Source organism: Panicum virgatum, chromosome 3N (genome assembly GCF_016808335.1).
Source record: "Panicum virgatum strain AP13 chromosome 3N, P.virgatum_v5, whole genome shotgun sequence".
In the NCBI taxonomy this organism is placed as follows: Eukaryota; Viridiplantae; Streptophyta; class Magnoliopsida; order Poales; family Poaceae; genus Panicum; species Panicum virgatum.
In genome coordinates, this window is record NC_053147.1 from 65,186,818 (window position 1) to 65,214,636 (window position 27,819).

General features: G+C 48.7%; 1 protein-coding gene and 2 pseudogenes across 6 annotated transcripts; all 3 read left to right on the plus strand.

Annotated features, from left to right (window-relative positions):
- The first annotated feature begins 1,607 nt into the window (after positions 1-1,607).
- Positions 1,608-10,784, plus strand: LOC120666780 (annotated as a pseudogene).
- LOC120666781 (leucine-rich repeat receptor-like serine/threonine-protein kinase SKM1) lies at positions 9,740-21,311 on the plus strand. 6 transcript variants are annotated; one of them, XM_039946717.1, is made up of 6 exons: positions 9,740-10,380; positions 10,429-10,637; positions 10,747-10,886; positions 11,005-11,127; positions 19,572-19,595; positions 19,711-21,311. In XM_039946717.1, the coding sequence occupies exons 1-6, from the start codon at positions 10,019-10,021 to the stop codon at positions 20,389-20,391; spliced, it is 1,539 nt and encodes a 512-aa protein (XP_039802651.1). In that variant the 5' UTR covers positions 9,740-10,018; the 3' UTR covers positions 20,392-21,311. The 6 variants fall into 6 exon arrangements, with proteins under 6 accessions (XP_039802651.1, XP_039802655.1, XP_039802652.1 ...); XM_039946718.1 differs by having other exon boundaries at positions 9,742-10,380; positions 11,002-11,127; positions 20,096-21,311; XM_039946719.1 differs by having other exon boundaries at positions 9,742-10,380; positions 11,002-11,127; positions 20,159-21,311.
- A 1,810-nt stretch (positions 21,312-23,121) lies between these two features.
- Positions 23,122-24,413, plus strand: LOC120668019 (annotated as a pseudogene).
- Positions 24,414-27,819: the final 3,406 nt, after the last annotated feature.

Consider the following 27,819-nt stretch of genomic DNA (forward strand, 5'->3'; position numbering starts at 1 on the left):
TAAAGTAGTAGGAATTGACCACATCAAGTATTCTGCATCTCGATTAGGGGTTGAGTCGAACAGCTCCAATCAATTATGTTCACTTGTTCAGTCCCCAAGCTAGTCGAACTGCTCAAGTAGGTACCAAATTAACCAAACCCAACAAATCTACTGCTAACAATGAGCACCAATATCTCCTAAAAAAAACTATGAGCACCAATAATTCATCACATATTCATCTTTTTTTTTATGTGGTTAATCTACATCGTTGCCTCTATTTCTGCAGAGTTTTTGCCAACCCGTAGATCTAGAATGTTCCCAACTGTTGTAATCTCCAATCGGAAACAATATGAGATATTTAACTATTCGCCCAAATGGTTCCTAGAAATATATAATATTTTTACCATTTTTGTTGTGTCCACCGAGAGCGTGGATTGAGCTAGCATGTATACCGCTGGTCACTGATTTCTTCACCGAGCCCAGCCCAGTCGTCCTTCCTCCCGACACTCCCGGCCGGCCACGAACGCGAGCTCCTCCTGCGCCGGTGGCTACCGCGGCCGCCCGTCAGGCCCCTCAAGATTCAAGAACAGCATCTCTGCGAACGCCTCTTGCGCCGGCACTCCCGTGGCGACGCCGAAGAAGTCGGCCATGCGGCGTCGGGGGTCCTCGGGCCTCGGCTTGCTCCCGCGCACCTTTGGCCTCGAGCGCTCGAGGTTGACGCCGTCGCCACCAATCGCCATGACCGAGCACATGCACGCTAATGCTGCTCGCCCTGCTGCGCAAGCCAAGCAGTAGCGGCCGGTAGATCGAGGACGAACAGTGCCGCGGGGAGGAAGAGGGCACGCGGCGCGGAGAGGAGGTCGCCCACCGCCGCCGCGAGGGCGCGAGGAGGAGGTTGTGGAGTGGTGATCCGTGATCATTTGGGGAAAGTGTCGTCGGCGGTGGCGCGCTGGTTTGATGATGTGCCGGATGTTTCCACTGCTGAGGCACTGGCGGCAAGGGAGGGCCGGAGGGGTTGGAGCTGGCAACGGAAGTTGGCTATGATCGTGTTATCCTGGAAAGCGATTGCCATAACTTGAAGACGTTGCTTGGAAACTCCTCCGGTATGAGATCAGTTATCGGTGGTCTTTGTTTCGACATAACAGAGCTTGGCAGCAACTTTGAGGATTTCAGAGTGGAGTGGGTGCGTAGGGAGGCTAATTCGGTGGCCCATCGCTGTGCTAGGATGGTGTCTGCCTTTGAGTGCTCCCACTTTTGGATTGATTATGTTCCAGAGTGGCTGCTGGGTCTAGCAGCAGATGATTGTGATCCTGTCAGTGCTTAATCGAAAGCTGTGTTCCTCAAAAATAAAAATAAAAAATTGTAGTAGCCAGGCCGTGCTTCCTACCAAGTACCTTCTCGCATCATTTGTATCACCGTACCTCACCTCTCTTCTGATGATCTCCTTCCAGTCGTCGCCGACGACGTCAACGGTCGCCGCCCATCGCGATCAGCGTTTGGTGCCTCCCCGGCGAAGGCATGGAACGGTTCTTCCACGTCGTGATGTCTCTCTCCTTCATGCAGTGCGTTCGAGTGAACTGCACTAATGGTATCACCCTTACACGGCAGAAGTTCTACTTTTCTCCGTTCAAAAGGAGAAGCATTCTCGCTCAGCTATCAAACCTGGGTCCGACACAACAGTTTGGCAGGAAATTAAAAGCCTTTTGTCACATACAGTCACTAAGAAACTATGAGCTGCTACTTCCCGCCGGGAACCATGCTTTGGGTCCTATGCGTCTTGCAGTTCATGTTCCACATGGCAGGTGGCTGCGCGATCGAGGAGAGGATTGCTCTTATGCGCATCAGATCTTCGTTGGTGGAGGCAAACTCCGAAGTTCCTGCTTCTTGGGGACGGAGTGACGACTGCTGCTTCTGGGAAAGGGTCCGATGCAACAACAGCACACGAGTGTCGGGTCTCAACCTCGACTCCGTGTATCAGACCTGTGTACTAACTGGAGGTCCATGCTGGAATCTCAATTTGACCATATTTTCCTCGTTTCATGAGCTACAGAAGCTGGATTTATCTTGGAATTCCGCTCTTCTTCAAAACTTCGATGGTAAGTATGTACATCCCTGGACATGAATGCGCTTGACTACTTCTTTTTCCAGTACTTTGGGCCAAAAAAACCTTATTCATAATTCATAAGAACTTTTACCCAGGTCTTGAAGGATTGACTAAGCTTCGCTATCTCGACCTTAGCGGCAACAGCTTGGTCGAGAATAATATCTTGGAATCTCTTGGTAAATTGGCTTCTCTTGAAGTCATAAATTTTAAGGCAACCAGTTTGAATGGTGCTCTTCAGAATATTGGTACAGACATAGCTAATTCGTGGCATTCTTGTATGTTGCTCTTGTTTCTTGTCTTTTGGATAGGTGCTGCAGTTGTTTCTATTTATTCTTGTGTTTGTTTGTAACATGCAGCTTTCAGAAATCTCAAGAACTTGCGAGAACTGCATCTAGGATCCAACTGGCTGAATGGAAGCATCCCAGCTTCCTTATTTGAGCTTCCTCGCCTTCAATATTTGCATCTTTCAGAAAATCTCCTTCAAGGACATATACCGGTAAGCTCGTCTTCAAATATTCCTTTGTTGCTTCAAACTCTCAAGTTATCAGCAAATAATCTGTATGGGACGTTTGATTTCTTCTGGGTATGAAACTGCTCCATACTAAAGAAGATGGACCTCACAGGAACCCTTAAAAACTTGCGAGAACTGTATCTAGGATCCAACCGACTGAATGGAAGCATCCCAGCTGCCTTATTTGAGCTTCCTCGCCTTCAATCTTTGGATCTTTCAGAAAATCTCCTTGAAGGACATATACCTATAAACTCATCTTTGAATCTTTGTTTATCGCTTCAGACTCTCAATTTAGCAGCAAATAATCTAAATGGAAAGTTCGATTTCTTTTGGCTACGGAATTGTGCCATGCTAAAGGAGGTAGATCTATCAGGGAATGCTGAATTAGCTATTGATGTGACGTTCCTTACAAGTGTGACTCCATTTCAACTGAGAACACTAATGCTCTCTGGGTGTAACCTTGACAATACTATCATTTCAGGACCAAATTTATTTGGCACACAACGTCATCTGCAATTACTTGATCTGTCCAACAACTTTTCAGGGAGCTTGCCCAACTGGATGTTTACAAATGAAGCACCTTTGCTCTATCTGGGTCTTGCACATAACTCGCTAGTAGGATCATTGGATCATCTGATGTGGCAGCGACAATCGAATCTTAAAATGATCAACATATCTATGAACTATTTCACAGGACACCTTCCAATGGACATCAGCTCAGTATTTCCGAATCTGACAGTTCTCGATGTTTCTTACAATAATATTTCTGGACATTTACCACCATCTCTGTGCAACATTAACGACTTGGAATTTGTGGATCTATCAAACAATAAACTTACAGGAGTGGTGCCAGCTTGCTTGTTCACTGAGTGTGGGTCGCTGGTATTCCTGAGGCTCTCCAACAACAATCTCGGAGGTCCGATACTTGGTGGGGCTAGTAAACATTTATCTATTGATGTGACATATCTTGATAACAACTATTTTGAGGGACCATTGCCTAACAATCTATCAGGTGAAGTGTTAATTATGGATTTTTCATGATAATAAATTGTCAGGTGAACTTGATGTATCATTTTGGAATATTCCTACATTGGAATTTCTTAGTGTTGCTAGCAACGGTTTATCTGGTCAAATTTATCCAACGATCTGCAAATTGACTGGTCTTAACTATTTGGATATATCCAATAACGACTTTGAGGGATCTATACCAAACTGCTACAGTAAGTTAATGCTGTATTTTCTGAACATGTCGAGCAATACTCTCTCAGGATTTCCTAGTCATTTTTTCAATAGCTCCAACGTTGAAGTTCTTGATATAAGATATAACCGGTTCATGGGCAGTCTTGATTGGATACAACATCTTTATAAAATAAAACTGCTCTTGTTGGGCGGGAATATGTTTGAGGGGCATATCTCTGCAGAACTCTGTCATCTCCGGTACTTGAATATTATTGATTTGTCGCACAACAGACTTTCAGGTTCATTGCCACCTTGCATTGGTGCTATCCCATTTGGATACCATACAGATGATGACGTTCATTTGTTCATGTTCTATGACGTGGCCTTGGATGTGGGACTTTCTAGTATGGATTACAACGATCCGTTGTTCAATTATGACGTCAATTATGTCCACCAAGGCTTCACCTTCTCCACTAAAGGGAACATTTACACCTATAGCCGCGGTTTCTACAGTATCATGTCCGGTATTGACTTATCGGCGAACATGTTATCAGGGGAGATCTCTTGGGAGATGGGGAATCTGAGCCATGTCAAGTCCCTCAATCTATCGCATAATTTCTTTATTGGTCAAATCCCAGCTACCTTTGCAAACATGAGCACCATAGAAAGCCTGGACTTGTCCCATAACGAGCTGAGCGGACCTATACCATTGAAACTGACTCAGATGTCATCTTTGGAGGTGTTCTCTGTGGCCTAAAAACTTGTCAGGGTGCATACCAAACTCCGGTCAGTTTAGCTCATGGAGAGCTACCTGGGCAACACAAACCTTCAGAATTCGTCACAGGGGAACCAGTGTTCTCTTGTTCTGGGCCCTATGGAAGTAGAAGATGTGGGCGAGGCATTTGATGATCCGGTCCTTTATATTATCTGTGCCGCCTCATTCGTATTGGCATTCTGGGCAACTGTTGTGTTCTTGTTCTGCCTTCCATTTGGACAGCGTGTGGTGCTTCAGCTATAGTTCATCACAACTATTGTTGGGCAGGTGCGACCAATGTTTTTATTTTTATTCTAGTTATGTGTAACGATAAAGCCATGTTTTTTTACGTTTTGAATCTCTGGAACAAGCTTAGTGGTGTGTAATAGTGTCACCTTTTACTTCGAGAATGTCTCCATCACATTGTACCCTTTTGACTTCTGTTCTAAGATGAATGTATCGGACCGCACAAGTCAACAGTATGGAGTAGCGTCATGAAATACTGTCTGTAAGTACATTGCCTTACATGGCAGAAATTTTGTGTTTCGGCCGCGAAGTAGCACAACATTTTTGTGAGTGCAGAAACACCACTAAGCTACTTCTATGGAGAACTCTTCTGTACCCTGTACAAATGTTACGCTCCACCCTGGAGCCCCAAAGCCCCACCTCGCAGCACTCGTCTGACCTCTGCTCTCCTCTCAGTATGCAGGACGACTCCTCCCTGACGACCACCCGCCGTGCCCAAGCGGACCTCCGCCTCATTGCATAGCAATTGCCAGTTTGCCAACGAAGCTGGCGTGCCTCGGTGCCTGCGTCATGAGCATCATTCTGTCATCATCGCTTGATAGGTACGCCTCTTGATTGACCTGCTAGTTTTGTGTAAAGTATCACATCAGATACTCCGGTACACATTTTGAAGTATTAAACGTGAACTAATTACAAAATAAATTACACAATCTGTCTGTGGCGTCCATCGACGGCAGAGATGTGGACCGCGTAGAGGTGGCACTTAGAGCGTGGCACATCGGGCGAGGGAGGTGCCACCCCGATTTGCCCCTAAAAATCTATTTTTAGCGGCGGGACCTCCACTCACCCCTACAAATAATTGTTAGAGGCGGATGGCACCCCCACCCGTCCCTACATATGATTTTTCTTTAATTCTAAAATTTTGTTTAAATAAAAATATATAGCAAAACATTTAAAAAATGTTAAATTTTTATCATAAGCTTATTGTGATATGTAGAAATTAACAAAAATATTAAAACTATATCTCAGAGTCTATAATAGTTAAGAGTGTGAAACAACAATGTATAACTCATTCACTCTACTCTCTCATACAACTTAAGGCTTATTTTGTGGTTTTCACACTCATAATCACTTTATACTATGAAATATGTTTTAGATATTTTTTCTAGTTCTACGTACCACAATATGTTTATGTAAAAAATTCACCATTTTAAATATATTTTGCTATTTTTTGAATTAAACAAATTTTCAAAATAAATTTGAAAATCATTCGTAGGGGCAGGTGAGGGGTACCCGCCTCTACAAATAACATTTTTAGAGGTAGGTCACCTCCTCATCCACCTCTAAAACTATTTTTCTATTTTATCCAAAAATTCATTTAATTGTTTACATATAGTAAAACAAACACTACTACAATATTCTTTTCAGAGGCGGTTAAAATACATTTTCAGAGGCGGGTAAGGGAAACCGCCTTGGAGCAAGTCTTTGTAAATGAGGTATTTTAAGAGGCGGTTGCACACCCGCCTCTGTTAATCGAATAAAAAACTAAAAAAAAGAGAACAGGCCCGCGGAGCCCATCTGCGCCGCCGCCGTCGCCCGTCGTCCGCCCGCGCCGGATCCGTCCTGCCCGAGTGCGAACGCCGCCACCGAGCACGGCCGCCACTGACACTGAGCCGCGCGCGGCCGCCGTCGCACGCCCGCGCCGGATCCGCCTCGCCCGGGTGCGGACGCCGCCGCTGAACGAGGCCACCGCCGACGCCGCGCCGCCCGCTCGCCCGTGCCGGATCCACCCAGCCCGCTGATGCCGCCCTCCGGCCTCGCCTCGCCCGCCGCATCGCGCTCGCCCTGCGGCCGCCAGCCTTGCCTTGCCCGCTGCGCTGCGCCGCGCCCGCCCGCGGCCGCCGGCCTTGCCTCACCCACCAGCGCCTGCGCCGGATCCACCCCACCGAGGAGCCGCCGCCGATGGAGGGGCTCGCAGAGAGAGATAAGTGTGGGGAGAGGATAAAGTTATATATATATATATATATATATATATATATATATATATATATATATATATATATATATATATATATATATATATATGCGCTTCTAATTGGGCTCCGTGGGTAAATGGGTTGGGCTTGATTTACCAAGGCGGTGGAGTAACAATGCTTGCCTCAGTTAATGTATCGAGACAGTTGTCCTAACAGCCTCGGTTAATAACGATGACCGCCTCTGTTAATGTATTTTGCAAGGTGGTTGTCGTAACCTCCTCGGTTAACCGCCTCAGTTAATGCTTAGTATTAACCGAGGCGGTTTTTTTTCCTGCCCACCTCTGAGGCCTTTTTAAAAGGTCACAGTTAATCTTTTTTGTAGTAGTGAAATAAAAAATGTGAAACTTCTACACTCTAGTTATTGTGAAATATAGAAAAAAATATCAAGTATATTTCAGTATATATAAAGATCAAGATTGTGGAAACATCAAAGGATAACTTAAGTTACATGGGATACTATATAGTTATAGTTATTAGAGAACTTATAATAACTTTTTGAACCATTAAATGACCTTAAATGAAAAGTTATCAACTACAAAGTTTTAGATCTCGTCATTCTCTACAATTTTGATATAAAGTTTGACTTCATCCGAGATCAAGTTATGGATTTTTTTTGCGCGAAACCATTTGTAGAGGCCAGGTCATGTCATCACCTGCCTCGAAAAATATATTTTTAGGGACGGGTGAGGCCATCACCCGCCCTTGAAAATGGCGCTCATTTTTAGGGGTGGATGAAGGTGTGACCCACCCTTAAAAATGTATTTTTAGAAGCAGGTCGAATGGTACAGTAACTCCGCTCTATTTGTAGCAGCGGGTGAAAATTTAGTCCGTTCCTAAAAGAATTATGCGTTCCTACAAATTGTTTTATTTGTACTAGTGTACCGTGATGATGATTACTGATTTTCGTTTGACGTATCGATTTCCTCCGCCGCCGCCGTCGCCGCCGTGCGTTCTCCTGTGCCATCGATGACCGTTCATTCCGTGGCCACGACGAAGAGAAGGGAGGGGCTGGAGGGCCTCCTCGCGCAGCCATGGCGTCATCGTCCATGCCGACGCAGCCACGCACGTCGTCATTCGTATTTCGTATCATCGTACCTCACCTCTTTTATCATGATCTCCTTCCAGTCTTGGCCAAAACTCGCCGACGACGTCAACGGTCGCCGGCGATCACGATCAACCTTTGTGCCTGCACACAGCAGGCCGCGCACTGGGCTGTTTGGATGCTGCCTGCCAGGCAGCTCCGACGCCGGGCAGCGTCCCCAGGCGTTCGATTTCCATCGCCTGGGGCTACGATTGATTGCCTGGCAGGCAAGCCCAGGCCAGGGCGCCATCCAAACGAGCCAGCCTCTCGCCATCTCCTTCGTTCATGCAATCTAATCAGTGCGTTCGAGTGAACTGCATTGTCACGGTATCACCCTAACACGTGCGGCAGACAAGAAGAATCCCTGTGGCCAGGACAAGACATGTGTAACGAACATGGCACCATTTATGCCATTTCGAGTGATTTTGGTGATCGAATGACAACACAACACTTGGACTAATATGATTGTTAAGATGATCATTCTCAGGCTTTTAGGTTCAAGTGATGACAAAGAGAAAGAGAAAATAGGCGTAGCAAGGCCCGAAGGGCAGCCCCTACGGGGGTTCCGCTACCCGGTTAGCGGACGGGGGTCGAGGGGGAGCCGCCCCTCGCGGGTCTCAGGGCAGCGCCCTGAAAGCTCTTCGATTCAGGAGCACCGGAAGAACCGACGCCATGGGCATCGGAGCATCCGATGGTAGTCGGAAGAACCGACGCCATGGTACTTTGGTGCAGAAGCCAAGTCAGCCTATAGGCACCGGTTGAACCGACGGTCTAAAATAGGGCATCGGTGCAATGGCCGTCCTTTGTACCAGAGACGATGTCAAGTGCCCAGAAGAAGTTTCTTCAGCACCGGTTCAACCGACGGTGCATCGGTGCATACCACCGGTGTAATGACGTCAGCGTCCAGGAGAAGATTCCTTCAGCACCGGTTGAACCGGTGAGGCATCGGTGCAAAGCATCGGTTCAACCGGTGGTCTCTGCGTCAGCCATAAGGAGTCCAACGGCTACTTCGTGTTATGAGTGACCGGATGAACCGACGCTACCCTGCCAAGAGGCATCGGTTCTTCCGGTGGTACGCAGATTTTCAGCTAACCGTTGGAGCAACGGCTACAAGACTTGGTGGCCTATATATACGCCTCACCCCGGCCATTTGAAGATTGCTGGAGTTGCTGGACATCCCACACACACCCAAGAACATCTCCAAGCCATACAAAAGCATCAAGATCATATCCTTAGCCCTTAGCACACTTTGAGAGTGTTGTGTAAAGGATTAGCTCTTAGTGAGTGAGTTTGCAAGGCTTAAGAGCCTTTGTGCTGTGGTTCATTAGTGAACCAAAACAAGAGCTTGGTGCGCCGGCACCTTGGAGCGTGGAGCTCGCCGGCAACGTCATCGACCCTCCGACTTGGTGTGGAGCGGCGACGACACCTTTGTGCGGGGGACGTGGAGACCCCCATCCTTTGTGGAGAAGCTCCTTAGTGGAACCCGGGGCCAAGGTGACCGTGATTGTGTTCACGGAAGAGACTTGGTGGCCGAGTAGCAATACTCTTAGTGAGTGCTACAACAACGTGGATGTAGGTGTGCCTTTGTGGCTAACCGAACCACGGGATAAACACCCGCGTCAAGAGTTTGCTATCTCCTATCCCGCTCTTTAAGCTTCCGCATTTCTTTCTAGTAATTTGTATGCCTTTACTTTCATAGAATAGTTTCTTGATAGGAAAGGTTATAGGTTGCTAAACTCTTTTGGGATAGGGGTTTTACACTAGAACAACCTAGTTGCACATATTGATAGCATGTTTTAGTTTAAGTTTTGTGCAAACTAGTTGGAGCCATAGGTCTAAGCTTTTATTAGTGCCTAATTCACCCCCTCCCCCTCTTAGGCTAGAGCACCCGATCACTTTCAACATGGAACAGTCCTTCCACGCCGTGATGCCTCTCGCCATCTCCTTCGTTCATGCAATCTAATCAGTGCGTTCGAGTGAACTGCATTGTCACGGCATCACCCTAACACGTGCGGCACAAGTTCTACTTTTCTCCGTTCAAATAGCTAGGACAAGCATTCTCGCTCATCACCACGATTTGTTTGGCTGGAGATTAGAGCCTTTTGTCACATACAGTCACCAAGAAACTATGAGCTGCTACTTCCCACTGGGAACCATGCTTTGGGTCCTATGCATCTTGCAGTTCATGCTCCACATGGCAGGTGGCTGCGCTATCGAGGAGAGGATTGCTCTTATGCGCATCAGATCTTTGTTGGTGGAGGCAAACTCTGAAGTTCCTGCTTCTTGGGGATTGAGTGACGACTGCTGCTCCTGGGAAAGGGTCCGATGCAACAACAGCACACGAGTGTCGGGTCTCAACCTCGACTCCGTGTATGTGTATCAGACCTGTGTACGAGATCCATGCTGGAATCTCAATTTGACCATATTTTCCTCGTTTCATGAGCTACAGCAGCTGGATTTATCTTGGAATTCCGCTCTTCTTCAAAACTTCGATGGTAAGTATGTACATCCCTAGACATGAATGCGCTTGACTACTTCTTTTTCCAGTACTTCGTGCCAAAAAACCTTGTTCATATTTCATAAGAACTTTTACCCAGGTCTTGAAGGATTGACTAAGCTTCGCTATCTCAACCTTAGCGGCAACAGCTTGGTCGAGAATAATATCTTGGAATCTCTTGGTAAATTGGCTTTTCTTGAAGTTGTAAATTTTGACGAAACCGGTTTGCGCGGCGCTCTTCAGAATATTGGTACAGACATAGCTAATTCGTAGCATTCTTGTATGTTGCTCGTGTTTCTTGTCTTTTGGATAGGTGCCGCAGTCGTTTCTATTTAGTGTTGTTTGTTTGTATCATGCAGCTTTAAGAAATCTCAAGAACTTGCGAGATTTGAGTCTAGCAGGGAATCAAATGAATGGAAGCATCCCGGCTTCCTTATTTGAGCTTCCATGCCTTGAATATTTGGACCTTTCAGACAATCTCCTTAAAGGACACATACATGTATGCTCGTCTTCGACTCTTCCTTTGTTGATTCAAGCACTCAAGTTACTATTAGCAAACAATCTAAACAACATGTTCGATTATATTTTTTTTGGAAACGGCACCAATATTAAAGAAGATAGACCTCTCAACAAACCTTAGGAACTTGCGAGAACTGCGTCTTAGATCCAACAGATTGAATGGAAGCATCCCAGCTTCGTTATTTGAGCTTCCTCGCCTTGAATATTTGGATCCTGCAGAAAATCTCTGTGGGACCGAAGCCGGCGACCAGAGGGGGGTGAATGGGAGCCGATCAAAATTTCTTCCGAAATTCAAACCGTCGGCCTATATCCCGAAAATCACCCAAGCCCTCAAGCGTTCTGACCAAAATTTGGAGTAGCTATTGAAAAATTAACCCAACACAAAAGGCCTCGAACGAGCGAGCGAAACCACGAAGCAAAACGGAAGTGAAACCGAAAGATTGCAGAACTGATCTGCCTGGACCGGTCTGACCGGTGCGCTGGACCGGTCTGACCGGTGCGCTGGACCGGTCTAACCGGTCGTGCCTACCGGTCTGACCGGTAGCACCCAGAAAACCCCCGAGAAATTGGATTCAAACGGTGAATCCTGAACAAACGACCACGAAAACCGATGAAACTTGGGGGATTGCTTCGCCCCTACCCCGTGAGCATATCCCCAAAAGATCTCGTCCTAAAGATCAACGAATCGTGAGAATTATGGGGGAGATCAAAAGGGATTGGGGTTTTCTCAAACACTCAAGAACTCGAATTTGAACACGCCAGTGATTCCAGAGGATGTAGGAAGGGGCTAGATGCACGGGAATCACAGCTAAGAACTCGTAGCCTCCTCTCAATCAAGTGTGCCAAAAACGAAATCGAAAATCCATTGCACAAGGCACAAAACCAGGGGATTGAATCGAATCAAAAGCCCAGAGGGCACGAGGAGGATAGGGCCTCCTTTCCCAATCAAATCCCTTACAAGGTTTCAATAATCCATGGACAAAAACAACTCAAACGAGAGGAACAGAGGGAGGGAGACGCAGGGGCGGCGGCCTGGAGAAACAGAGAGTCCACGAACAGATTACAAAAGCCGCAATTAACCTAACACAAGTGAAGGGGTATTTATACCCGCGGGACCGGTCAGACAGGTGCGCTGGACCGGTCAGACCGGTTGGTTAGACCGGTCAGACCGGTGCCAGGGACCGGTCAGACCGGTTGGCCTGCAGCACCCCATGTACATGATCTCATCCGACGGCCGAGGTTCTTTCTTCGAAACGAAGTCTTCTCCGCGATGCCGCCGTCTTGATGAAGATCCAGTCCGCGGTTTTGGAGGGTCCGCGAAACCCGGGTAGATGGCCGGTTTTGAGAAACCGCCAAAACCTCACGCGCGGGAAGATTCCCGCCTCCACGCCGTGGCCCTAGACGCCGTTCCCGCCTCGGCCTTCAGACGGCCCTAGACGCCGCCCGACGCCCGTCACCTCCTCGCCCGCAGCGAGGCCCTAGACGCCGTCGACGCCCGTCGCCTCCGTCAGTCCCGAGACCGACGCCCGTGCCTCCACGACTCGGCGTCTTCAACCGCCGTCCGCCTCCTTGGTTTTGTGGCGCAAACCAAGAAACCCGCCTTCCGTCGCCGCTTGCGCCCTCGATCCAGGAGTGGACGCCATAGCTGCCGCCCGGTCCGAGCTCCGGCCCCGGCTGCCCTTCACCGCCGTCCACCGCACGGTCCATCGGCCACAGCACCTCCACGGCAGCTCCCCGTCGACACTCGACGCCCGTGTACCTGCAATCCAAAAACCAAGCGCACGATCACCCCGCACGGTTGACAATTCACTCATCACAAGCAGGATAGAGTACTCAACATTCCTCAATCTCCCCCTTGATGAGTGCATTGTCAACACACCACAAACGAACCAAGAGAAGTGAAACCAAAGAAGAACAAAGAAGCACGAAAGAGAAGAACTCAAGCAAGTGACAAAAAGCTCAGAAAGGCAAGAACAGTCACTTACTCAAGCAAAGATCGATCCCCTAAGACAAGGGCAACGGCTCGACGCAATCGATCAAAAGCCAAAACATGACTCCTCAAAGACAGAGGTAACGCTCGACGCAGTCATGCAAGCAGCAGAGGGAAAACGAGAAAACCAGGAGCCAAAACCAAAGCAGAAACTCCCCAAGCAAAGTTTTTCCCTCTCACAAGTGCAACTCTCCCAAAATGATGCACTCTCAAAGCCCTGTGCACAACAAGTTTTTCAAAAATCAAACAAGTCTCCCCCTTGTTCGATCACTTCTCTCAAAATTCTCCCCCTTGTTGGCACATGCACACATCAAGCCTAAAAAGACCTAAAGCTCCCCCTGAAGCAAAAACTCCCCCTGAACAGATGCTATGCCATGAATGCAATGCAGGAGGTGTAAGTGAAAGCATTTAGGGATACAAAGATATGAGCAACATCTAGTCTCAAGCACGTGTGCATCCATAAACCAGACCTGCATCTAGCTCAACAGGGTATATCAAATCAGTTTAGAGCTAGGCAAGTTCAGTTTAGGAGAAATAAAAGCATCACCCATGATCTAGCACTAACAAGTAGGGAATGAAAAGCAGTGCTACTCATACTCATACAGGTGAGCAAAAACAGCCAAAACAAGTTGCCAGCATTCACTTTTCAATCAATTTTTTATATCAAGCAATTCTAAGTGCCAGAGGTTGAAAGCTTGTCATGCTTCACTTAGCAACGAGACCAAGCCTATGCCAAAAGACAATCAGAAGCTTAAAGCACTCGTTTCAGTCATGCACAGCCTTGCCCGAGCTCTCACAAGTGCAAAGTGAGTCGTCCCGAAAGCTCGATCAGTGCGACAAGCAATCCCACCTGGATCTTTTCATTCCATTTCAAGAACAGTTCAAGCAATTTTATTAGAATTAGATCATTTCAAGTATGAATTGCTGAACGAAAAGCCACACTAGCATGAATAAGATAGCAAAGCATATCAACACGCCCTAACATGCTAGTAGCCAAGACAGGGTGATCATGTTTTCAGATTTTCAAATCAAAATAGCTTAACTCAAATGATGTCATATACACAATGGAGCAAGCTATACATGATCAAATTTATCAACTCACACTAGCAGGCACTAGAAGATCATAGCAATGTATACAATAATGCTAGTGCAAGTGAGACAATGCAAAATGCAAACATGTACAATGCATATGTACAATGCAACTACCAAACCTAGAAAACAAAGAGAAGCAAATAAAATCTACAAAGCTAACCAAAGATAAGTCAGCAAATACAACGGCTCAAAGACACACAGGACTAGACCAAATGGATCCAACTGAGTACCATGGAAAAGGCAACAATCAGAAAACCACAAGTCCATCCTGAGAGAAAAACGTACAAGCCGAACACTCACATACCTCGATGAAGATCCCGCTGGACCTAGAGCATAGCAAGCTCGAGGTCACCTCCCCTGCATCCTCAGCGGGTCCACCTTCTGCTCGAACAGGTTCTTGTAGAGGTGAACGATCGAAGTGGAAGTAGTGGTACTGGATCGTCCTCCTGAGCTGAGGTAGTCGAAGCAGAAGGGGCCGGAGCCTGCAGCCGGCGCAGTAACTCCGGATCATCATCGGCACCGGAGGTAGAGCTCCCCCTCAACAAGTGATACCTAGCACAAGAGAAGCTAGGACACAAGAAGATAGCAAACACCAAAGATCCAGAGCAAGACTCAAGCAAATGGTTAAGTGTTAGTCAAGCCACATGCAAGGGTATACCAAAAGACAATCTAGAACATATCAAGACAAAAGATATCCCTAGAATAATCTAAAGGTACTCAACAAGATGAACCAAGGCAGCAAGACTATATGAAGAAGATACTTGAGCTAGCAACCAGACCTAAGCAGCAAAAGCTACACAAGCATGAGGGGACCGGACAAAGCACACACCCTGAGCTAGCAAGAGTCATGACAAAATGAAAATCACAAAAACTAGCATACAGAGTGGCTAGTCCACCAAAGCACAAGCACAGACCTAGCAAGCAAAACAAGTAGAGATGTAGAATCTACAACATGGCACACGCAGAAAATATACAAAGAACTCAAAAGACAAACTCAAATGTACAAAGGATACAACAGCCACCATGGGCTATCCATCAGTCTTGGAGAACCATCAAATCTTGATCAAACCTGCATAAGACCAAGATCCATGGAGCACTTGTTCTCCAGGCCTCCAACCTGCATCACCATCGAGACAAAGGAGGAGCAAACGTCTTGACACTGGGGTTAGCAAAGTGAGAAGCAAACCAGTGACGAGCCATTTGCTCTACAGAAGGGTAAGCAAAGTCAGGTAAAGCGTATCCCCTGTCCCGTCTACTGCGAGGCTGACGATCACCACCGCGAGGAAGGCGTGGAGCCTCAAAACCTTCTCCAAAGCCTCGGTCCTGTGGTCCATAGCCGTACTGAAAACGACCAGGAGCACGGCCGGCAAAGCGACCACCTGCTGGAGCACGGTAACCACCACCGTCTCCCTGACCTCCACCTACACGGCGCGCCCTAGCATCTCGCCTATCACCACGCCGAGAAGGACCATGCACCCAAGCAGAGTACATGTCCACGTTCCGTCTTAACTGCTCTCTCCTCACAGCCCGCTTCCTCCTGAAGCAAAACTCCTCCAGGTGACATTCCCTATCACAGAACTCGCAGTGGTACCTCACCTCACGCTTGGGAGGTGGAGGCCTAGCCTGCGGACGGGGAGGAGCGGCCCTCTTCTTCTGGGCAACCTGGGCTGTGGCAGCAGGGAGCGTGTCGAGGGGGTTCCTCAGCGCATTGGGCTTTGGAACCCAAACCTGCTTCTGCGGAGGTGCTTTCGGTGGTTCTTTAAGCACACCATCCGCGGGGTCAACAAGCGAAGGCTGCATGCTCGTGCTAGCAGTGTTTCCAGCAGCCTTGCCGATCTTACCATACAACCTGTCAAAGTCTGACTTCGTGTATGTGTAACCGACCCCAAACCCTTCACCACGCTTGAACTGCTTGACCATTATGCCCAACTGCGGCTCACTAGCAGAAACCCAACTAAGAATCGCCCTAAGATAGGTATTCTCATTCTCCAGGTTGGCTTTCTCTACCGCAAGATTATCCAAATCAGAGATCAAACCAGGGCAAACAGAGCAGTCAATAGGTGGGCTAGACTCTATGACCTTAGTCTTTCCAAAAGACTTGATCAAAGCGTTCTTCTCCTCTAGCTCCAACCTAAGCGTGGGACAAAGCTTACAAGCGCCAAGCAAAACTGGCCTAGACTTCATCTCCTCTAGCTCGCACACAACAGTAGCAAACTTAGACTGCAACGAAGCTAGATCAGACTTAAAGATAGGACACTCCTCACATTCAAGCACATCGCTAACAATAGGAGCATCCTTAACCAGTTCTAGTTCATACTTGGCCTTAGCGAGCTCATGAGACACGTCAGCAAGCGAAATCTTAGCAACATCTAAGTTCGCGACGTTCTCATCATGCTTGGCACGAAGAGCAATAAGATCGTTCATGTGAGATATGCAGCCAGCGCACTCATCCTCACTAGACTTCTCCCTAGCACAAGCCAGCTCAGCCCTAAGCTTTCTACACTCTCTAGCTGCTTCCTTAAGCAGCCTCTTCTGGTTGTCGAGAGCGGTGTACAACTCCCTAACCTCTGTATCAAGCAGGTCGATCGTGGAGTTTACCTCTGAATCACTCTCGGATCCAGGAGAAGAGCCGGAGTGCGTCGGTGTAGCGTGTCCACCCGAAGACGCACGAGCACCATTGGCTTCGCCCGCCATGGTGCAGAAGCTCTTGCGCCGACCGGCCACCAAGCAAAGGCCGATGAAGCCGGTGGCTTCCTTGTCCCGCTTCTTCTTCTTCTTCTTCTTCTTGTCGTCGTCGTCGGAGGTCGGTGAAGAAGAGCGGTCGGTGTCGGAGCTTTGTCGAGGTCGCTGAGCTGCGCCAGGAAGGCCTTCTCCCGCTTCTTGGCCTTGTACTGGAAGCGCTTCTTGAGCGACTCCTTGTCGAAGCGTCCTCCCCGGTCACGACTGCGGTGCTTGTGGCGCCGACGCTCCTTGTTGGAGCCTCCCTCGTCGCGGTCGCGGTGGCGGTAGTAGTCGAAGGAGTTGTTCTGGCCACCGCCGGACTTCTTGGGGCAATCGGCGACGAAGTGATTCAGATCGCCGCAGTTGTAGCACCCGGGGTTCTTCTTCCTCTGCCTGTTGTGGTAGACGCGCTGGAACTTGCTGATCAGGAGGCACAAGTCGTTGTCGCCTAGCGTCTCCAGCTGCTCATCTGAAACAGAAGGCAAAGAGGCAAGAGAAAAGCCAAGAGCAGAGTTAGCGTTAGAGCTCGATCCACCTGGGCCAGTCACAAGAGCGACGCTCTTGGAAGGAGGGGCACCATTGAGCTTGGCTCGTGTCTGGTTATCCACCTCCGTGGCCTTGAGCTTGCTGAAAAGCTCGTTCACCGTCAGAGTCTCATAGCCAGCAGACTCAATGATGGTGTTCACCTTGAGATCCCACACAGAGCGATCAAGTGCGTAAAGCAACTTAAGGGCCTTCTCGTGCTCTGTGTACTCAAGGGCACCAGCAGATCTGTTCGCATTGACCTTGTTCACAATCGACTGAAAACGACTGAACATCAGGTCAATGCTCTCACCCGGCTCCTGTGTGAAGTTCTCGTACTCACGCCGGTGAGTCTCGAACAGTCTGGCCTTCACCTGAGGTGTACCCTCGTGGTAGTTCTCAAGGCACGTCCAAATTTTGTGGGCTTCCTGAAAACCCTGGACGCGTGAGAACTCCGCACGAGAAACGCCAGCGAACAAGGCATTAACGGCCTTGGCGTTAGCCTCGTGCTGGGTCATCTGGAGAGGTGTGGTCCGAACAGCTAGTACCTCGTAGAGCTGGTTCGTGGTAATCTCCCAGACATCGGCTCCCATGCTCTGCAGGAAGGCTCTCATGCGAACCTTCCAGTAGGCATAGTCCTCGCCGGAAAACACCGGGATCTTACCAAGACTCGCCATGGTCGCCGATTCTTGAAAACCTCAACCAAGCTCTGATACCAATTGTGGGACCGAAGCCGGCGACCAGAGGGGGGGGTGAATGGGAGCCGATCAAAATTTCTTCCAAATTCAAACCGTCGGCCTATATCCCGAAAATCACCCAAGCCCTCAAGCGTTCTGACCAAAGTTTGGAGTAGCTATTGAAAAGCTAACCCAACACAAAAGGCCTCGAACGAGCGAGCGAAACCACGAAGCAAAACGGAAGCGAAACCGAAAGATTGCAGAACTGATCTGCCTGGACCGGTCTGACCGGTGCGCTGGACCGGTCTGACCAGTGCGCTGGATCGGTCTAACCGGTCGTGCCTACCGGTCTGACCGGTAGCACCCAGAAAACCCCCGAGAAATTGGATTCAAACGGTGAATCCTGAGCAAACGACTACGAAAACCGATGAAACTTGGGGGATTGCTTCGCCCCTACCCTGTGAGCATATCCCCAAAAGATCTCGTCCTAAAGATCAACGAATCGTGAGAATTATGGGGGAGATCAAAAGGGATTGGGGTTTTCTCAAACACTCAAGAACTCGAATTTGAACACGCCAGTGATTCCAGAGGATGTAGGAAGGGGCTAGATGCACGGGAATCACAGCTAAGAACTCGTAGCCTCCTCTCAATCAAGTGTGCCAAAAACGAAATCGAAAATCCATTGCACAAGGCACAAAATCAGGGGATTGAATCGAATCAAAAGCCCAGAGGGCACGAGGAGGATAGGGCCTCCTTTCCTAATCAAATCCCTTACAAGGTTTCAATAATCCATGGACAAAAACAACTCAAACGAGAGGAACAGAGGGAGGGAGACGCAGGGGCGGCGGCCTGGAGAAACAGAGAGTCCACGAACAGATTACAAAAGCCGCAATTAACCTAACACAAGTGAAGGGGTATTTATACCCGCGGGACCGGTCAGACAGGTGCGCTGGACCGGTCAGACCGGTTGGTTAGACCGGTCAGACCGGTGCCAGGGACCGGTCAGACCAGTTGGCCTGCAGCACCCCCTGTACATGATCTCATCCGACGGCCGAGGTTCTTTCTTCGAAACGAAGTCTTCTCCGCGATGCCGCCGTCTTGATGAAGATTTAGTCCGCGGTTTTGGAGGGTCCGCGAAACCCGGGTAGATGGCCGGTTTTGAGAAAACCGTCAAAACCTCACGCGCGGGAAGATTCCCGCCTCCACGCCGTGGCCCTAGACGCCGTTCCCGCCTCGGCCTTCTGACGGCCCTAGACGCCGCCCGACGCCCGTCACCTCCTCGCCCGCAGCGAGGCCCTAGACGTCGTCGACGCCCGTCGCCTCCGTCAGTCCCGAGACCGACGCCCGTGCCTCCACGACTCGGCGTCTTCAACCGCCGTCCGCCTCCTTGGTTTTGTGGCACAAACCAAGAAACCCGCCTTCCGTCGCCGCTTGCGCCCTCGATCCAGGAGTGGACGCCATAGCTGCCGCCCGGTCCGAGCTCCGGCCCCGGCTGCCCTTCACCGCCGTCCACCGCACGGTCCATCCGCCACAGCACCTCCACGGCAGCTCCCCGTCGACACTCGACGCCCGTGTACCTGCAATCCAAAGACCAAGCGCACGATCACACCGCACGGTTGACAATTCACTCATCACAAGCAGGATAGAGTACTCAACATTCCTCAATCTCCTTCAAGGACATATACCGGTAAGCTCGTCTTCAAATATTCCTTTGTTGCTTCAAACTCTCAAGTTATCAGCAAATAATCTGAATGGGACGTTTGATTTTTTTTTTTTTGGTACGAAACTGCTCCATACTAAAGAAGATGAACCTCACAGGAACCCTCAAAAACTTGCGAGAACTGCATCTAGGATCCAACCGACTGAATGGTAGCATCCCAACGTATTTATTTGAGCTTCCACGCCTCAAATGCTTGGATCTTTCGGGAAATCTCCTTGAAGGAAATATACCTATAAACTCAGCTTCAAATCTTTGTTTATCGCTTCAAACTCTGAATTTAGCAGCAAATAATCTAAATGGAAAGTTTGATTTCTTTTGGCTACGGAACTGTGCCAAGCTAAAGGAGGTAGATCTGTCAGGGAATGCTAAATTAGCTATTGATGTGAAGTTCCTTACAAGTGTGACTCCATTTCAACTGAGAGCACTAATGCTCTCTGGGTGTAACCTTGACAATACAATCATTTCAGGACCAAATTTATTTGGCACACAACGTCATCTGCAATTCCTTGATCTGTCCAACAACTTTTCAGGGAGCCTACCCAACTGGATGTTTACAAATGAAGCGCCTTTGCTCTATCTGGGTCTTGCACATAACTCGCTAGTAGGATCATTGGATCATCTAATGTGGCAGCAACAGTCAAATCTCCAAAAGATCAACATATCTATGAACTACTTCACAGGACAGCTTCCAATGGACATCAGCTCAGTATTTCCGAATCTGACAGTTCTCGATCCTTCTTACAATAATATTTCCGGACATTAAAAACTTGGAATTCGTGGATCTATCTAACAATAAACTTACAGGAGAGGCGCCAGCTTGCTTGTTCACTGAGTGTGGACCGCGGGATTATTTCCTGAGGCTCTCGAACAACAATCTGGGGGGGGTCCGATACTTGGTGGGGCTAATAATATTTGTGGAGGAGCAATATATCTTGATAGCAACTATTTTGAGGGACCATTGCCTAACAATCTATCAGGTGAAGTGTCACTCATGGATTTTCATGATAATAAATTGTCAGGTGACCTTGATGTATCGTTTTGGAATATTCCTTTATTGCAATTTCTTAGTGTTGCTAGCAATGGTTTAGCTGGTCAAATTTATCCAACGATTTGCAAATTGACTAGTCTTGGCTATTTGGATATATCCAACAACGACTTTGAAGGATCTATACCAAACTGCAGCAGTAAGCTAATGCTGAATTTTTTTTTTTTGAACATCTAATGCTGAATTTTGTGAACATGTCAAGCAATACCCTCTCAGGATTTCCTAGTTATTTTTTCGATAGCTCCAACATTGAAGTTCTCGATATAAGATATAACCGGTTCATGGGAAGTCTTGATTGGACACAACATCTTTATCAAATAAAACTGCTCTTGTTGGGCGGGAATATGTTTGAGGGGCATATCTCTGCAGGACTTTGTCATCTCCAGTACTTGAATATTATTGATTTGTCGCGCAACAGACTTTCAGGTTCATTGCCACCTTGCATTGGTGTTGTCCCATTTGGATACCATACAGATGATGATGATTTTTTGTCCAATTTTTTCTACGATGTGCCCATTGATGTGGCGCTTTCTAGTATGGATTTTGACGATCCGTTCTTGTATGATGTCATTTATGTCCTCCAAGGCTTCACCTTTTCCACCAAAGGGAACATTTACACATTTAGCCGCGGTTTCTACAATCTCATGTCCGGCATTGACTTATCGGCGAACATGCTATCAGGGGAGATTCTGTAGAATAATAGGATTGGTGTATAATAGATTGATTGTATTGCATAGGCCTAGGCCGGTATATATTGGGGTACATGACTTGGAGGGCAAGCCTCCTACTGTATGGTAGAGTCCGGATACAATCCTAACTACCTATTATAGAGATATCCCAAATATACTCTAATATCCCCCCGCAGTCACAGCGGGAGCACCGCAGACAGTGAGACTGGAGAAGAAGCCGAAAGCAGGAGTCAACAGACTAACATCCCCCCGCAGTCATAACGTCGGTGTGGTGCGGATGCTGCGACTGGAGAGAAACTAGCGAAGCCTCATGCGGATGATAGCCCTTTGTGCCGATGTCGAGGTAGCCGAGCTGGAGGACGAGAAGCCATGGTCGAAGATGTCGTGCATAGGATAGCAGTGGTCGACGTAGAGCTGTCGAGGTTGACGAAGATGAGGTAGCCGCACATGAAGCCGCGGGCGCACGAGAAGGCGCCATGGTGGTGGCGTAATGGAGAAGACGCCGGAGACGAAGATGGCGATGCGTCGAGGCAGTCGTAGAGGGAGCGATGCCGAAGTCGATGCAGTCAGGCCAACAGGCGACACATGCCTGAGTTTGCCAGGCTCGGGAATGCATCGGGGACGATGGGCACGCACCGGTGTTGCCAATACCTGACGTGCAAGGGAGGATGCAAAACCAAACGCCGTCGCCGGGGGAACAGCAGAGAAGGCCTCCATGGCGGTCGCAGGTGCAGAAGAAGGCGGGGTAGAAGGTGCCAACGCCTGCTGTTGCTGGAGTAGATGAAGTAGTCGGGGACGAGATGGCGACGCTGGCGACGTGGTTGTGCTAGACGAAGCGAGGAGGGGAACCCAAATTTTCCAGCACAAGGCCGAATGATCTGGATTGCGCGGCGACGGTGCTCGAAGGAGATGGCGAAGAACCCGTATAGCTTGACGAAGACCATGCGCGGGACGCACAACGATAAGTCGACGATGAGGTCGGGGACGTGGTCGGCGGCGGTGAGGAAGCAACGGCGGAGAAGACCATGGGGTGACGCCACTGCTGCCCGAATAGGCGTTGCAGTGACATCCCTTCTTGCTCGGTGAAAGGCGCGCTCGACGAGGACAGACGTCACGGGAGCTGGGTGGATCATGCACTTCGGCTGATCAGACCGAGTAGCGTGAGGCGAGACGACGATGGGCGAAGCTGGCGGAGGCGTCCCGATCGGTGGAGGCGACGACGAGCCGGCGAAGATCGACGTGCGGACGAGGCGACGAGGTGGGCGGCACAGATGGGCGTCCCCTAGGGCACCGTCCATGTTGCTATGCCGCACAGTCGAAGACGAAGAAGAAGCCGGTGAAGTCGATGCTGATGTCGAAGTAGAGGCGTGCGGTCGATGGGCGGTGGGCGACTCAATCTCGAGCAGTGCTCGAGTAAAAAACAGAGGAATTACCAAAAAAAAACAAATCAGCAGCAGCTCGTGTAGCACCTCTGGATGCGCATAGCGCAATCCTCTCAATCTCCTCTTTTTCTTTCTCTCCCGTCACGGTCAACAACCGCATCTGAAGGGAAAGAAACAGAGTAAGAGAGAGGGACGGCAGACGGCGATGAGGGAGGCGGGCGGCCGGCTCCCTGCGGCGGCGTTGGAGGTCCTGCGCCGGGCGGCTCCCCGCCGGGAGGGGCGGTTGAAGCCGGGCGGCTCCCTCCCTTGCGGCGGCTGGAGCCCGCGCGGGGAGAGGCGGCTAGAGCCCGCGCGGTGAAGAGGCGGCGCCGTCATACATGTCGCCGGCGACGAGGTCGACGCGCTATGTCGAGGCCCGTGCTGCCACCACGGCAGCACGGGGTAGGGCACGGACGTCGGAGGAGACTGCGGCTGCCACCACGGCAGCGCAGATCAGAGTCATCGACGACAGCTTTCATGGCGGCGGTGACGAGGTACGTCACGATCTGCTGCTGCTAGACGCGAGGACGGTGGTGGATTAACTCGATCCGTCGCGATGGAGGGCGCTGCCCCCGGCGGAGGTCATGGGGGACCTCCCCGGGGGCGCGCTAGGAGGCCGTTGAGGGGGCGCCCTGGATGGGAGTCGTGGGGGACGGCCGGCGGCGCTAAAGTTAGGGCAACGGAAGATAGCCTAGGATCTCAAACCCTAATCTCGTGATACCATGTAGAATAATAGGATTGGTGTATAATGGATTGATTGTATTGCATAGGCCTAGGACGGTATATATTGGGGTACATGACTTGGAGGGCAAGCCTCCTACTGTATGGTAGAGTCCGAATACAATCCTAACTACCTATTTTAGAGATATCCCAAATATACTCTAATAGATTCCTTAGGAGATAGGGAATATGAGCCATGTCAAGTCCCTCAATCTATCACATAATTTCTTTATCGGTCAAATCCCAGCTACCATTGCAAACATGAGTGCCCTAGAAAGCCTGGACTTGTCCCTCTATCACATAACGAGTTGAGTGGACCTATACCATGGCAACTGATTCAGATGTCATCTTTGGAGGTGTTCTCTGTGGCCTACAACAACTTGTCAGGGTGCATACCGAGCTCTGGTCAGTTTAGTTCGTTCAATATGGAGAGTTACCTAGGCAACACAGATCTTCAGAACTCATCAAAGGGGAACCAGTGTTCTCCTGTTCTGGGCCCTATGGAAGTAGAAGATGTGGGTGAGGCATCTGATGATCCGATCCTTTATATTATCTGTGCCGCCTCATTCGTATTGGTGTTCTGGGCAACCGTTGCGTTCTTGTTCTGCCTTCCATTTGGACAGCGTGTGATGCTTCAACTATAGTTCGTCACAACTGTTGTTGTGCTGGTGCAACCAATGTTTTTCTTTTTATTCTAGTTATGTGTAACGATAAAGCCATGTTTTCTTACGTTTTGAATCTCTAGAACAAGCTTAGTGGTGTGTAATAGTGTCGCCTTTTTCTTCGAGAATGTCTCCAGCACATTGTACCCTTTTGACTTCTGTTCTGAGAGGAATGTATCAGACTGTAAAATGCAACAGTATGGAGTAGCATTCTGAAATACTATCTGCAAGTACATGGCCTTACATGACATTGCCATTTTGTGTTTCCGCAGCGAAGTGAGCACAACATTTTTGTGAGTGCAGAAACACTGGGACAGTGAGCTTGCCTGTCATTGTTGGGATGACAGCTACGCTAGATGCTCTCCTCCCTGCATTTTTCGCTGCTCGCACATGGCGGCTTGTTTTTCTCTATTTCTATGAGGCTAGGATCATTCCTGTCACTATCAGATTCCTGTGTCGGATAAAATTCAGAGACCAAAGGAAAGATACCAATCAAGCAACGCTTTTAACAAAGTTGGCCGGCAGGAAATCAAGCAAAGCTTGGATTGATCGACCCCGCACGTTTGAAATGATTTCTTCTTCCTTTCTTTGGGGGGCTCTAGTTGTCATCGGCCGAAGGGAGATGCTTTCAGCGCCCTCCATAGACTAGCAGAGTAGCTAAGCATGCTGATCAAGATAAGGCTCTCGGCATTATTGCCAAAGTTTAACAGGAGGAGAACAGGGATGGAGTGCAGCAGGACTCGGACGCAGCCAAGAGAACAGTAAAAATAAACAGGAGCTGCAGGCTTTTTTTGGATTTTTGTTTTGTGGAAAGAGTTACAGGTTAAAAACAAACCTGGAGGAGTTACAGGTTGAACATTACATACAAGAAACACACTCCACTGTTGCTCTAAAAATTTAGCAGACGGAGAAAGAACGCGGTGGGTCCATTTGCTGCAGGTCACTGGAGCATCGGCGCAGCACGTAAATGGGAGTCCAAAGTGTCACCAAAGGCATCGGCTATAAATGTAATTCCTTTTAAATGTAAATCCAATGCTATAAAATTGTATTCCACAACCGGCTATAGATTATATTTAAACTTTGAATATTTAAGTGTACTGTATCTTATAAACAAAAACAAAGTAAGTGCTTCTGTGTATCCATCAATTAGAATCTGACGGTGAAAATGAAAATAAGTTATATATACTGAAGCAGAATCACATATAACTACTACAATTTAAGGCGGATCATTTTAGACCACATATTTTCTAATGTGTTGAATGTAGCACATGGACATTCAATAACTTCGCCAACATGACCAAAGATGCATCAACGGTGTGAAAGCTCCTAGGCCCAACAACTATGATATCACTTTTTTTTGCACTTAATTTAATTTTGCAGCCGAAATAGAGACGGAACAAAAAAATCAATTTGGCAGCAAAATGTGACAGAGATGGAAAAAAATAAATAAAGAAGAGGCAAGTACAAAATGTGTAACACCCAGAAAACAGCGGACGGTCTGCTAGGAAGCGGCAGACGGTCCGCCCAGTTAACATCCAGATATATTACCTTCTTGTGCGACTTGCCTGTCATATCTTCTTTCCTCCTCCTCACATCGATCAGAGACGAGCTCCGCTCGTGCTCTCGCGCCGCCGTCGCCCCCTTCCGTCGATCTCCCTCCTCCGGCCACCACACCTCGATTCCTTGCGCGAGCATCGTCCCCAGCACCTCCTCTACCTTCCCCAACCCCCAGCCCGGCTTCTCCCGGCTGGAATCGCCCCAACCACCGCCGGTCACCATTGGAGCCGCTTGAAACTTTGCTCCACCGTCGATCCGCTTCTCCGGTCGTCCTCCGCCCGAACCGACCGCGGGAATGGATTCGTGGTGAGTTACTTGTGCTCCCCGGCCTTTTTCCCCTTCCGTTGTGCGCCGCCGGCGCCGGAGAACGGCCGCCGCCGCCGCGCTTGCTGTTGCCTGTTGCGCGGTGTTAAAAGATATGAACTGCAGATGGTCCGCCTAGGAGGGCCGGACAGTCCACAGGTCAGGTTAGAAGTTGTCCAGAGACGATGTTGTCTCTGGTGGTTTCGCAGAATTTTACTGCGGACGGTCCGCTATTAAAGAGCGGACAGTCCGTCGTAAAGATCAAAATTTGTCCAGAGACGATGTCTTTGGTGGGGTTCGCGGGGTTGAACTGCGGACGGACCGCTATTGGAGAGCAGACAGTCCACCGTATAGTCTAGAATTTTGTCCAGAGACGTTATCGTCTCTGGTGGAATTGGTAGAGTGAACTGCGGACGGTCCGCCAAGGAGGGCCGAACGGTCCGCAGTAGAGATTAAAATTTTGTCCAGAGGCGTCATTGCCTCTGGTGGTATTACAGAGTTAAACTGCAGACAGTCCACTATGTTGGAGCGGACGGTCCGCCGTATAGATTGAAATTTATCCAGAGAGGTAGTTGGTTCTGATGGGTCGGCAGAGTTGTACTGCGGACGGTCCGCCAGTTGGGCGTGGACAGTCCGCAGGGCATTCCAGTTGAAGTATAATAGTTGCATCATTGAGCTGCACTCAATTATTTCATATGCATTCGTGTAGCATCCGCCGTTGGGGACGTCGTGTATGATGTGGTAGCGGCATCGCAGGAGTAGCCGGAGCAAGCCCAGGAGGAGAGGCGTGAGAACCCGGCCCAAGGCCCTTCTGACTCTAGCCCTGAGCAGCAGCCCGAAGGCAAGCCCCGATGCACATCCTATTAATTAAAATTATGACACCTAGATATGTATTTATTACTTGTGCATTATGTTTAGGAGTTGTTTGAAACCCTAGTTGCATGAACCCTAGGTTTCCTTGAGTTATACTAGTATGTATAGGACGATAGAAATGCTATGCTAAATAGGGTTCGGTAGAAGTCGAGTAATTTTTTGTTACTCGCGAGATATAGGATGTTTTTTTATGTTTCCATATATGAGTTACTCATCTTGGGATGGAAGTCTTGGAATGAAAGAAAGAATAGAATCGGAGACCGGGCGTGAGAGGTATAGTTCTGTGACACCTCAGGTGTCAGTACATTTAAATACAATCAATGTACCTTAGTTAAAGTTAAAGAAAATTTTTGAGAAATTAATTCAAAGAGAAAGGGTCAAATAAAAGACAAATCATACAAAAGAAATTAAATGAGAAAGAAAAAGGAGTGAAAAGCTACTCAAAAATTTAATTCAAAAATATGCACAAAATTTTAGTTGGCTCATGAGAGGTGTTTCAATTGACATGTGCTCAATTGAACTTCAGCCAAAATCAAGTCAAAAACTAAATAAAACTGAAGTCCTTTTGTGCAAATTTGCAATTGTACAAATAGTTCAAAATGTGAGTTTCAAATGAAAATTTGCATAACACGAAAGTTGTAGATCTTGAAAAGTTATGCAAAAGTGGTATTCAACACTTTTCAAATTGAGCCCTCCAAATAGGAGATAATTTTAGTTTACCAAAAGGTCCCTGGAATTTTCAGAAATCACAAAAGAGTCCCTATCTCCATCTCTCTCTCCCGGCTGGCTCTGTTTCGCCCGCCGCCCGCCGTACGCCGCCGGTGGACTTTGTCCACCGCGCGCCCGCGGCCAAATGGACCCGGGAAGTACCCCAGCGCCACTTGGCCCGCCCCTTGGCACCTCCTCACGCGCACATGCATC